Genomic DNA, 10,627 nt, shown 5'->3' with positions numbered 1-10,627 from the left:
ATTAAAAACGTTTCCTAAAATCACTCGTGGTTTCTAAATATCACATTTGAGGAAAAAAAAAAAAAAACTAAGCATCCAAATATCTTCTTTGAGGGTTGGAATGCTTATTTGGTGATGTTTTTAGAATGGGTTTTCAAAATGTTTTTACAAACGATTTTTTATTAGATATTCCATTAAAAATGTTTTATAATAATGCATCAACATTCTTGACTTATTTTACAAATTAGAGGATGAGATTTCAGAAATATTTTGATTCCTACTCCACTTACATGTTTTTTCTCATCATTAATGAAATCAAAATACCATGCAATCAATTGAAATCTCGAGTCATTTTTTATTTCATTTTTATCATTATTCTAATAATATATATTTTTTATTAGAAATCAATTGAAATCTCAACAGTAATCCCCATACTAATGATGTCTTTTTTATAGTGTCCTTTAACATTTCGATCATTTCGATCCTTTTTATAAAGCATTTTAAATTATTATTTATTTATTTTTATTAATCACTTTTTTCTGTTTCCATATTTCTTTAATATATCATTTTCTATTAAAATAAATAAATTAAATCACTTATTTATTATTATTATTATTATTATGTACCATATTTTTTATACCTCTTAACTCATCAAGCCATCAAGCCATCAAGCCACGGACGCTTTGATGTAAATCCTCAAAAAAGTCATTGAATATCCTGTCATTAAATTTATGGAGGAGAAAAAAATATATATATATTTCTTACTCAGAAAAAAAAAAAGGTAAGCTAAGTTGCCCAACTTTGTATGGTAGGATATTGACCAACATAAATAGCAACTTTTACAAAAAGGTTAATTCATTAGTACAGAAATCATACATCTTTCATACAAAAGACATTAGAATGTTTGCTGCTGAAGAGATGGACACCACCAGATCAAACAAATTACCTTCACAAAAAAAAAAAAAAAAAACACTTTAATATTTGATCCAATAAACCAAGTATGAGAAAATCCCTTTCCTTGATATATTTTTTCTTTTCCTTAAAAGAGCACTTTTCTGAACCAACCATACCTTAGAAATGCAAATGCATATCCTCCTCAATAACATTCCATCTGTTATTAAACTCACTTGGTTGCTTTTATATAACAAAATGATAATGAGTAATACAAGCTGGTAGTATTCCATATTTGTTAGCATGAAAAATAACTGGATCACATACCTGAGGATCCAAGCAAAATATCAATCACTCCCTCCTGTTAAGCACTTCCTAATTCTCTGTTCAAGTAATCCACAAACATTCTCTTTGCACTGTCTGAATCAGATGGTGGGGGTGGCCCGCTTAAGCTCGACTGTCCAGTCAGTTTTATGAATGTTCGTCGCAGCCTTCGTAGCTCTGGCAGTCCAACTGATTTTGAGATATTGATAGGTGCTAATCCCTGGCCCAGAGAGATGCCATTTACAGGCCCTCCACTCGCCTGGGATTGTGCTTCCACAATAGCATTGATGATCTCCTGTGTCGCCCTGTCCATCTCATAGAGCGAATTGGCCTCTGAGAACCGGGCACTTTGTGTTGCTATTGTAGGCTGCAGAATTTTGATGTCTCGTGTTTTCGAGTCGGCTTTTTTTGTCAAGTATGAAACAGCATCTAAAATGGCAGCAGAGGATTTCTCTATCCCATCTCTAAATGGCCATAGTTCAAACAAGGGGGAATCCCATCGGTTTCTTCTATCTGGTTTCTCAAACCTTCTTACCAAATCTTCAAATATTTTATCATCATATGAAACTTCTCCATTCTTGCTGCGTTGTTCATTCCATGTTCTACAATGGGATTCCTCTACATCACAAAACAGCACGCAATATCTTATACCTGCAGCACGAGCCAAACACCACAGCTCATATCTGTAACCCTTGATGCTGTTCAAGGAATCCACTATGATAATACTGTCTTTTGACACAGATCTATCAACTTCAGATCTGAGCACTCCTCTCAACATTTTTTCTTCAGTCATATTAGCGTAGCATTGATTGCGATCAAGATGAAAGGAGGCTTCATCAATTACCCTGACTGTCAGTTTGGATTCCGAGTCTTTTAGAGCTCCATCTAGGCAGACTGCAGCAGTTGACTTCCCACTGCAGGGTTGCCCACAAATCACAACCAGTGCCATTTGTGTGGAGATATGGGGTTTGGTCTGTGAGGTGTTGAGATGCTCCTTGGAACTAAAGCGTTCTACTGCATAGAATTAAGGTAGGGTAAAAAGTTGATGAGTTTGAATTCCCCATCAATCCCAGCACTTTGTAACTATGAGAGTTCAAATTAGATAGCAAGGCTTGAAATAAACAGGTAAATGAGCACTAGATGGCGGAATGGAAGAACTTGTAATTTTACAAAATTTAATCTGCAATCATATCAAATTCCCAAATTTAATCCCATTAAAACATAATCCACACCTCCAACCTTCCAGCAGTTGAGAAACTACAATCTCATCAACAAAAACAAAATCGATACTTTTAGGGCAGATTGCTCCCAGTCCAAATCAATTAAATCATCAAGTATGTTACATGTTCCAAGTTTCAGAAATTTTAACAATCTTCAAGATGAAGGAGTTCGTCATGAACTATGAACCATGAATTTCACGAATAAAAACAAAAACAAAACAAAACAAAACAAAGAACATAGTCCCAAATTGTAAAGTAACAAGTCGAAGAAAGAGTACCAGTTGGCGAAGGAAGGGAGATTGTTGAATCACTCGCTTTCTTCTCCTTCTTCTCCACCGTCGAGGAAGAGTGAGACCAAGAGGGATTAGGGTTTTCAGAGAGAATTACACTCGGGTGATTTTAGGATTTATCTGGGAAAAAAAAAGTCGCCGGTGTTCATGCGCCACACCGTAGTTATTATAAACCACGCTTGTTTTGACGACGTTTTTTAAAAGGTAATAAAAAACCAGCCCGTCTAAAAATAGTTTTTGGAAATAAAATTCAGTTTATGAAAAATAGCAATTTTTTTTATATTTGAAGTATTTTATAAAAATATATCTAAAATATTTTAAATTTATTTTACGAACATACCCTTAAAGAAAAATTATTTGAGATGCTTTCTAAACATTTCTAAAAATTATTTTAAAATTTGAGATATTAAAAATACCTCATTTTTTTAAGATAATTTTTTCGGAGATAATAGTTTTCTATGGTAAGTTTTTAAGACTTTTTATAAAAACTATTATTATTTTTTGTTTTTTAAAGATAGAAAATAACTAATCAATCCAAACAATACCTTACAAAACGGTAAAATAAAAATATAAAATATGACAAATAGTAGTTCATATTTTTCATCTACACCTGCGAGATTTTACATTTTATATAAAAATAAATTCCAATTTTTATTTATTTAATTTCTTTTTAAAAAAAAAAAAAAAAAGGTGACAGAGATGTAAATTAAAAAAAAAAATGTTTTCTAAATTAAAAATTATTTTTTTCATTAAAATTGTTCTCAAGATCCCTTTCCAAGTATACCTAGGTGTCCTCTTCGATACCCTCTTCCAAAATTGATTTCAAATCAAAGGAAAGAAAGATGAATGTTAAGTAACAAGTTTCTACCCAGAAACTGACTCCCAACTAATGAAATTTACAGAGGAAACAGTGAGGGGAAAAAAAAAAGGCAGCTGCTACCCCATTGTTAAGTCATCTAGAACTTGGATGTAACTTGGGTCTAGAATCCCATGCCTTCAAGATTCTGATTCTACCCAGAAGATGTTTGATCCTGACACTGATACATTTCTTGTCTTCATAGAATGAGACAGCCACGCCCAACTGGGAGTTCTGCAAACACTACAAGCTAACTGGTTATCGACATGCAAGATCTGAAGGAATTTGTAAGAGCATCCTCGTTCAGATTATGACCTGCAGTAAATATATAAATGATATAAAGGAGGTTGACATGGTTTTCAAAGAGAAAACAGGGAAAAAAGAAAGTGTTTATTAGAGCTTTGCCTATAAAAACAATCTTGTTCATCTGATTTTCTTCGTTTTTCCATTTATGAGTTGGAACAATCTCATATATCTCCCTCACAGCCTGCCAATGTTCAGTACAGAAGAAATATGTGAATGATAGTATCAACAGACTAGCTTCACCACAAAACAAAGTATCTCCATTGCTGGCTTTCTCCATAGAACAAAGGGAATTTTATAACTAAACCTCCCTTACTGGAAGATAAAGAAAGAACCGGGAAACAATGATTTGGATCATGAAGGCTAAAACTGTTTTTGAGAAGACCATGATAAAGGGTTTGCATTATCATATTGGATGAATTGTTCTAAGCAAAATGGGCAGGACCAAGGTTTTTTGCCCAAATTCCTGTTAGCACAATAAACTATGAAGCTTTCCCCTTGATGCAGATGGCAGTTGAATGACTTGCATAAAAGCACCATTTTGTAAGTATAGCAGTACATTAATGTTCCTGTCCCAAGCTCATTTAAACATCCATTTTCCTTACCCTTGCATTCTCCGTATATTTCCATTTTTTTTCTTTCAAGGAATGGACTCCATAGTTTTCTTTATGAATCAGGAACCTTCAATCTTCAATCTTATTTGGGAGTCATGTTGATGGTTTGTAATACTTTTAGGCTTGGTGACTCATTGTCTATCTGTTCAATCTTCATCCTACGTGTTTGGGTTGACTCATGCAACCAATCTATAGTAATCTATTTACAAGTGACATTAGCTATTGTGGTAATTGTGCCTATATATCTTAAAAGACATGCATAACTCTCACCTTGTTTGAGTTAAACATTTGCATAACATCATTGATGGTCTTAAGCTCGTTACATTGTAGGAGCCCCTCATGGTGGCAAACAATTCTAAACTCACATTCACAATAAACTCTAGGCCAGGCTGCAATCTCAATAATATTACTCAGCAAGCATATCTAGCTATAAAAATCAACATCAGTGTAGCCTACAGGGTAGAAATCGGCCTATGATGGACTCTCATATCAGAAATAGATGCTGAGACCTAAACATTATATGAATATGATAAAAGATAAATAAAAAATCGAGAGAGTAAAAAAAAAAACCAACAATAACAACAAAAAAGACACAAAGTAACTCAGAGACCAGCTAAGTTTACAAGAGAGAAAGGAAGGGAAAGTTATCAGAGCCAGAAAAATCAAACCAGCATAAAATAAGTAACTTCTGATAATAAAGCAATTAATGACATTTAATATCAAAATTTACCTGCAATGTATGTAGTTCATCTGAGTCTAGAACACATAAAACCCCTTTGCAACGGTAGACATCCATGCTATACTTCTTATCCCAAAGAATCTCCTCAAGCCACAAACGAACCTATAAAAAATTGTTACACATCATTAACATGTATTGATGCAAATGTGCATTTATACAAGGATAAGATAATTCATTATGATGAGAACAAAAAAACAAAAAAACAAAAGCAAGGATTCAAGATACAGAAATCAAAGGTTAAATATGCAACATGGATATAATTCTCTGAGTTAGTTAAGCTTCCACTAACATTTTTTGGGTAGGATTGTTAATGGATGTGCTATATTTTTGGCCAGAAACAAGGCTAACATGAGATGAAAATTTTTCAGACTTCACATTCATTTGGTATGAAAGTGATCTTATGCTGCTTGTCAACTGAACAGGGACCTCCTTTATCCAGGATAAAGGGCCTTACGTGAGACTAGTTATTAAAACATTAAAACCAATTAATTATTTTTAAGTCTAAGAAATTTGAGTCCAATTAATTGAGACCTGAGCGATGGAAACTTAACTTTCAGAAAGCATGGAATAATAGACCAACTAGTATATTGTCATGCCAATGCACTGGAAAATGATCCATACGACAGCTATTTTGCTCATTAAGTACCTTGTCAAGATCAACAGGCAGTGGCTCACTGATGCATAAAGTTCGAACATTACTATCATGAAGGTCCTTGCTTGATAGAGATTGATTTTCTTCTAATAATGCTTCTAAATGTGTGGCATGCTACAAAGAAAAGCGTGAGGGATAATAGTCAAACAAAGATCACAATGAACTGAGAACATGTACCAACAGATGATAAATGAAAATATGTATAACTAACTGGACGGTAAATGAAGATATATATGACTAACTGTAGCATCATAGGCCCAGCAGTCCAATATCTTAGACAAGTCAACTTGACACCGAACAGAATGTATGATGTTTGCAAGGGAGTTAATGTTATGTATCTCCTTCTCCAGTTCCTCCAGAACACCTCCAGATTCCTCTGGAGAAACCAAATCAACCTTGTTAAGAATTACAACATCCTACAACAAACAAAAAATTATTTTAAGCAATAGAAATAATTAGGCAACTCAAGATCCAGCATATAAATATAAGATGCAAAGGGATAATGGAGCAAAATAATGGCAGGGTAGGAAAATGTGAAAGAAATACCACGTTTAACTAACTGGGGCAAACAACATTGATTCTACTAAAAGTATTATGTTCAAAAAAGCCAACCATGAGAATAAAATCAAATGAAAATTACCGCAAACGCTATTTGAAGAAAAGCTTCGGGAAATGAAGATGAACCATGATGTGAATTCAGCTGAAAACGGAGGTTTTTTGCATCCACAACCTATTTAAGCACCAAGACCATAAACGATATTGAGGGGACAAGAGATAGCATGTTAGCAACACATGAAACAAAAAACAACCCAATTGTAAGATTACGCTCTCCTACATCATAAAACATGATTGATTATTATGTTTGCCACAAGGGCATAAACACAGAATAAAATGAAACAGGACATGTTTTAGGACATAAACATGGTCTACAACTACAAGGTATCCGAAAGTTGTAACAGAGTAAAACAATAAAAATAGGAGTGTGCTTGTTACATAAATATATTGAATAGTAATCTAAATTGACTAAAATGTGCCTCAAAGTCTGAATTTTTCAATTGCCAAATCGACAAAGAGGAGAGAGAGAGAGAGTAAAAGTAAGGTAATGAATTAATCTATAGAAATTTTTTGGTACTAAAACAAAGAAAGCTCATAAGTTACATCCTATTTCATTGTCTAACCCAAATCTATTTTTGGGACATGGCACGCCATGTTTGTGTATTGGATTTGACATAAGATCGGTTCATTAATGGAAATGATCTGAATACTTCAAATTAACCACTAAAAGACAACAGACTGGTGTCCTGATCATGTGAATGGGTCATTACATTAGTGAAATATCATTAGAAAGAACTTACAAAACTTACAGTAATAATAGAATCAAGCCTGACTGAAGATTCCAACTGATCATCCAACCAAAGAACAGATGCAAGAGGAGCAGGGTTTGCTAACCCAGTGGTCTCTAGTAAAATATGATCAAGCCTACAGCAAGAAAACAACATTTCAAATATCATTGATTTTTGCTATGGAATTTCTTAATTGTGCATATGGTGTGATATAACCAACCAGATCAAATGAAAAACTACTGAATTTCAACTGAGTTGGCTCCAGAAGTACACTGAGGGACTTGTGTGAAGGGTGAAGAAAGGGAAGGTTGTTATACTACTTTTGTGTATGTAGTATAACAACATTCTACATAGATGAGTGAAACTGGCATAAAAACCATATGGAACAAAATCAATTTAAAAATCATACAAACTCTGTGGGGAAACACAGTTCTTTATTTTTTCTTGATAAGCAACATAGATGAAACTAAATAAGGGGTGGAATCATAAAGCTATCACCTTTCCTTCCTCTGCACAAGTTGCTCCAGAGCTTGAACCAGACTATGCTTGACAGTGCAACAGATGCACCCATTTGCAAGCTCAACCCACTCTTCCACAAGTGCTCCATTGTCCCCTTCATTTATCATTGCCCTTTCTACTCCAATCTCTTCACCAAACTCATTCAATATAACAGCAATCCTCTTTCCGTGTTGTGAATTCAAAATAAAATTAACAAGCTGAAATTCAAAATCCAACTATAAGTTGATGACCAGCCCATCAAAGAGAAAACCAATACCCTGAAAAGATCAAAACAATTCAAAAAAGCTATGTAATTACTAATTTACTATTCTCAAAAGATCGGTGTAACAAAGAATAGCTCCTCTCTGAATGAACTCCCCATAATTCCATGACCCCAATGTTACCATCTCATCTAGACCAACCACCTACTTAGTTTAATTTGATAAAACACACATACCAAAAATCAACCTACTCTGAAAACCTTAGCCCTTTAATCCTCAACAGTTCCCCATGTTATGGGAAGGCTTTTGCTACATTCCTACAAAAGAATACCTCATTGAATGACCAAGACTCAAAAGATTTTAGTGGTTAGCACAAGGCCCTGTGAGAGATTTCAGAAGATTAAATCCACCACCCATCCAACCATTTTTTATCATATTTAATGCGAACAGCTTCAGATATACCCCATTTCATCACTTCACAATCACTGTATTTCAACAGCAGATTACAAACCAATACATATAATTCATATCAGAAACAGCACAATTGAGTGAAAAATGTTGGTTCATGTAATTTCAGACAATCGAAGCAACATCATAACAACTAGAATCTCCATTAAAAAAAAAATAGGCATTGAGACTGGGGAATAAGACTTACAGTGGATTTGCCGGCGCCAAGATAGCCTGTGATGACGGTTACGCCCACTGAAACGTCGTCGTTTTGGGATTGTGGGGGTGTTGATTTGTTGATTTCAACTGCCAGCGGTGGATCTTCATCTTCCTCCTCCATTTTCTCACTCGATTTCTATTAAATCCCCTCTCTCACGCTTTCCTCAGTCGGAAGATGTTTGTATCATTTCACAAAAATATTTCATTAAAAGGACCAGATATTATGGCCCTCAGTCCGGCCCACCATTTCAGGAGATGGGCTTCGAGTCATTGATTATAGGGCAGGCCCATAACTCTCCGACCCGTTGACCATGAGCAAGCCCACAAATTTTCGAAGATTTGACTTGACTTAAATCGTATTTGTGCCTTTCGTTTGCAGTCAGAATCAGTCAATTTCTTTAGACTGATATTCTGTGCGCTGTTAAAAAGTTACTTTTTGGTATTATACCCCTTTTAACAATGAAATGTCAGACTGATATCTCTTTTTGGTAAATAAGTGAACATAAATAATAAAGGATATTATTGAGATTTCCACATTTTGGCATCATAATTCATAAATAGGAAATTTTCCATGAACTAACCAGAAACACACGACCTAACAGTAGGAGTTGCATCACGAAACTTGTTGCAAGAGTGAATGGAGATTTCCATATTTCTTTACATTTTATTTCTTTTTTAGTGTTTTCCTACAACTAAATAAAACATTAATAAATTTAAAGGGGCAAACCTATTTTAGATTAAAAAAAAAAAAATCTTTTAAATTATTATTTTTCACTTCAAGCAGTATTATTATGTTAATTCACTATATGGATTTAATATGCTTAATAAGATAAATTAAATCATTCATACATATTAAATCAAGTATTGGAATCTAAATCATGTTCTTGTACAACAAATTTACGGTTTAGACCATATTGATGTCAAGTCAACTGGAGTCAGGTCCGTCTAGTTTTACTAAAACCAAACGGATTTCTTCCCTTCTTCATGTTTTTTGAAGAATCTGTCTAATTGCCTTAAAATTAGACGGACTTTTTTCCTGCACAAAAAGATATCCAAACAGGTGGTCCGAACACACTCTTTCATATTTGAAGTCAAATAAGAGTAACTTTAACTATTTTGTGGGAGAGAGTAAGCGTATGTGCGTGCATACCTTGTTCATGCTTTTTGAAGAGTTTATATAGAACTAATGACATTGTCACTGTAGTGTTGATTATGCACTCTATCATTCTCTGTAATGATAATTGTCCTTAGGGCGGTTGAGAATTCTAATAACTACATTATCCCGTGCAGATTTCCACGCGGCCTAAAACTACTCAACATGTCAGCAAGAGACCAAATAAAATTAATCATAACTTAAGAAAATAAAAAATTCACTATAAAAATATATCAATAAAAAAGTCAACAAAGTTGATTAATCTCACGTATAATTGATCAAGTGTTTGAACTTTAATTGCTTTGATCTTACATATAATCATTCTAAACTTATCTATTAGACCATCAAGCCACTTGTAGGTTCCATTATGGTAGGCCTCCTAATCTCTATGAAAACTATACGTGCCTCAATAATATGATGTGATTTATACTTTTACATTTTACCAATCAAATAAATTTACATCATTTTAAAAATTATATAAATATTTTAAATAAAATAATAGACTTTTTTTTAATAGTATATTTATATAAAGGATAAAGGAGAGGAATTAGTTAAATTTAGACCCTACTTGGTAATTAGTTTTTAGATTTTTTATTTTATTTTTCATTTAAATAAAATAATATATTTTAGTTGTTTTCAACCTTTTTATGATTGTTTTAAAATTTAATTATATAAATATGAAGAATGATAAAAAAAAATAAAACATTATATATAAATATTATTTTTAAAACATATTTAAAAACATAAATTTTTTATTCCTATTTCAATTTTAAAAGAAATTAATATCTATACACATATATATTAAAATTATCTTTTAAAAATATAGGTAATTATATAGACAACTTTCCCTTTTTCATACAACACTAATGTCATAAAAT

At 33.1% G+C, this 10,627-nt stretch overlaps 2 protein-coding genes across 5 annotated transcripts; both read right to left on the bottom strand.

The window, feature by feature from the left end:
* Nucleotides 1-713: 713 nt before the first annotated feature.
* On the bottom strand, nt 714-2,866 carry LOC117920302 (protein KTI12 homolog). 2 transcript variants are annotated; one of them, XM_034837853.1, is made up of 3 exons: nt 2,693-2,866; nt 1,198-2,205; nt 714-925 (listed from the first exon to the last, which is right to left on the bottom strand). In XM_034837853.1, the coding sequence occupies exon 2, from the start codon at nt 2,141-2,143 to the stop codon at nt 1,235-1,237; it is 909 nt and encodes a 302-aa protein (XP_034693744.1). In that variant the 5' UTR covers nt 2,144-2,205; nt 2,693-2,866; the 3' UTR covers nt 714-925; nt 1,198-1,234. The 2 variants fall into 2 exon arrangements, with proteins under 2 accessions (XP_034693744.1, XP_034693666.1); XM_034837775.1 differs by having other exon boundaries at nt 1,198-2,208; nt 2,693-2,865.
* A 627-nt stretch (nt 2,867-3,493) lies between these two features.
* LOC117925973 (COBW domain-containing protein 1) lies at nt 3,494-8,768 on the bottom strand. Of its 3 annotated transcripts, none has more exons than XM_034845069.1 (9): nt 8,586-8,768; nt 7,710-7,927; nt 7,233-7,347; nt 6,509-6,598; nt 6,111-6,284; nt 5,863-5,982; nt 5,208-5,318; nt 3,966-4,047; nt 3,494-3,875 (listed from the first exon to the last, which is right to left on the bottom strand). In XM_034845069.1, the coding sequence occupies exons 1-9, from the start codon at nt 8,715-8,717 to the stop codon at nt 3,811-3,813; spliced, it is 1,107 nt and encodes a 368-aa protein (XP_034700960.1). In that variant the 5' UTR covers nt 8,718-8,768; the 3' UTR covers nt 3,494-3,810. The 3 variants fall into 3 exon arrangements, with proteins under 3 accessions (XP_034700960.1, XP_034700965.1, XP_034700973.1); XM_034845074.1 differs by having other exon boundaries at nt 6,080-6,244; XM_034845082.1 differs by lacking the exon at nt 3,966-4,047.
* Nucleotides 8,769-10,627: the final 1,859 nt, after the last annotated feature.

The sequence above is a fragment of the Vitis riparia genome, chromosome 1 (genome assembly GCF_004353265.1).
Source record: "Vitis riparia cultivar Riparia Gloire de Montpellier isolate 1030 chromosome 1, EGFV_Vit.rip_1.0, whole genome shotgun sequence".
Classification (NCBI taxonomy): Eukaryota; Viridiplantae; Streptophyta; class Magnoliopsida; order Vitales; family Vitaceae; genus Vitis; species Vitis riparia.
Note: the sequence above shows the minus strand (reverse complement) of the source record. Positions and strands in the feature narration are given on the sequence as shown.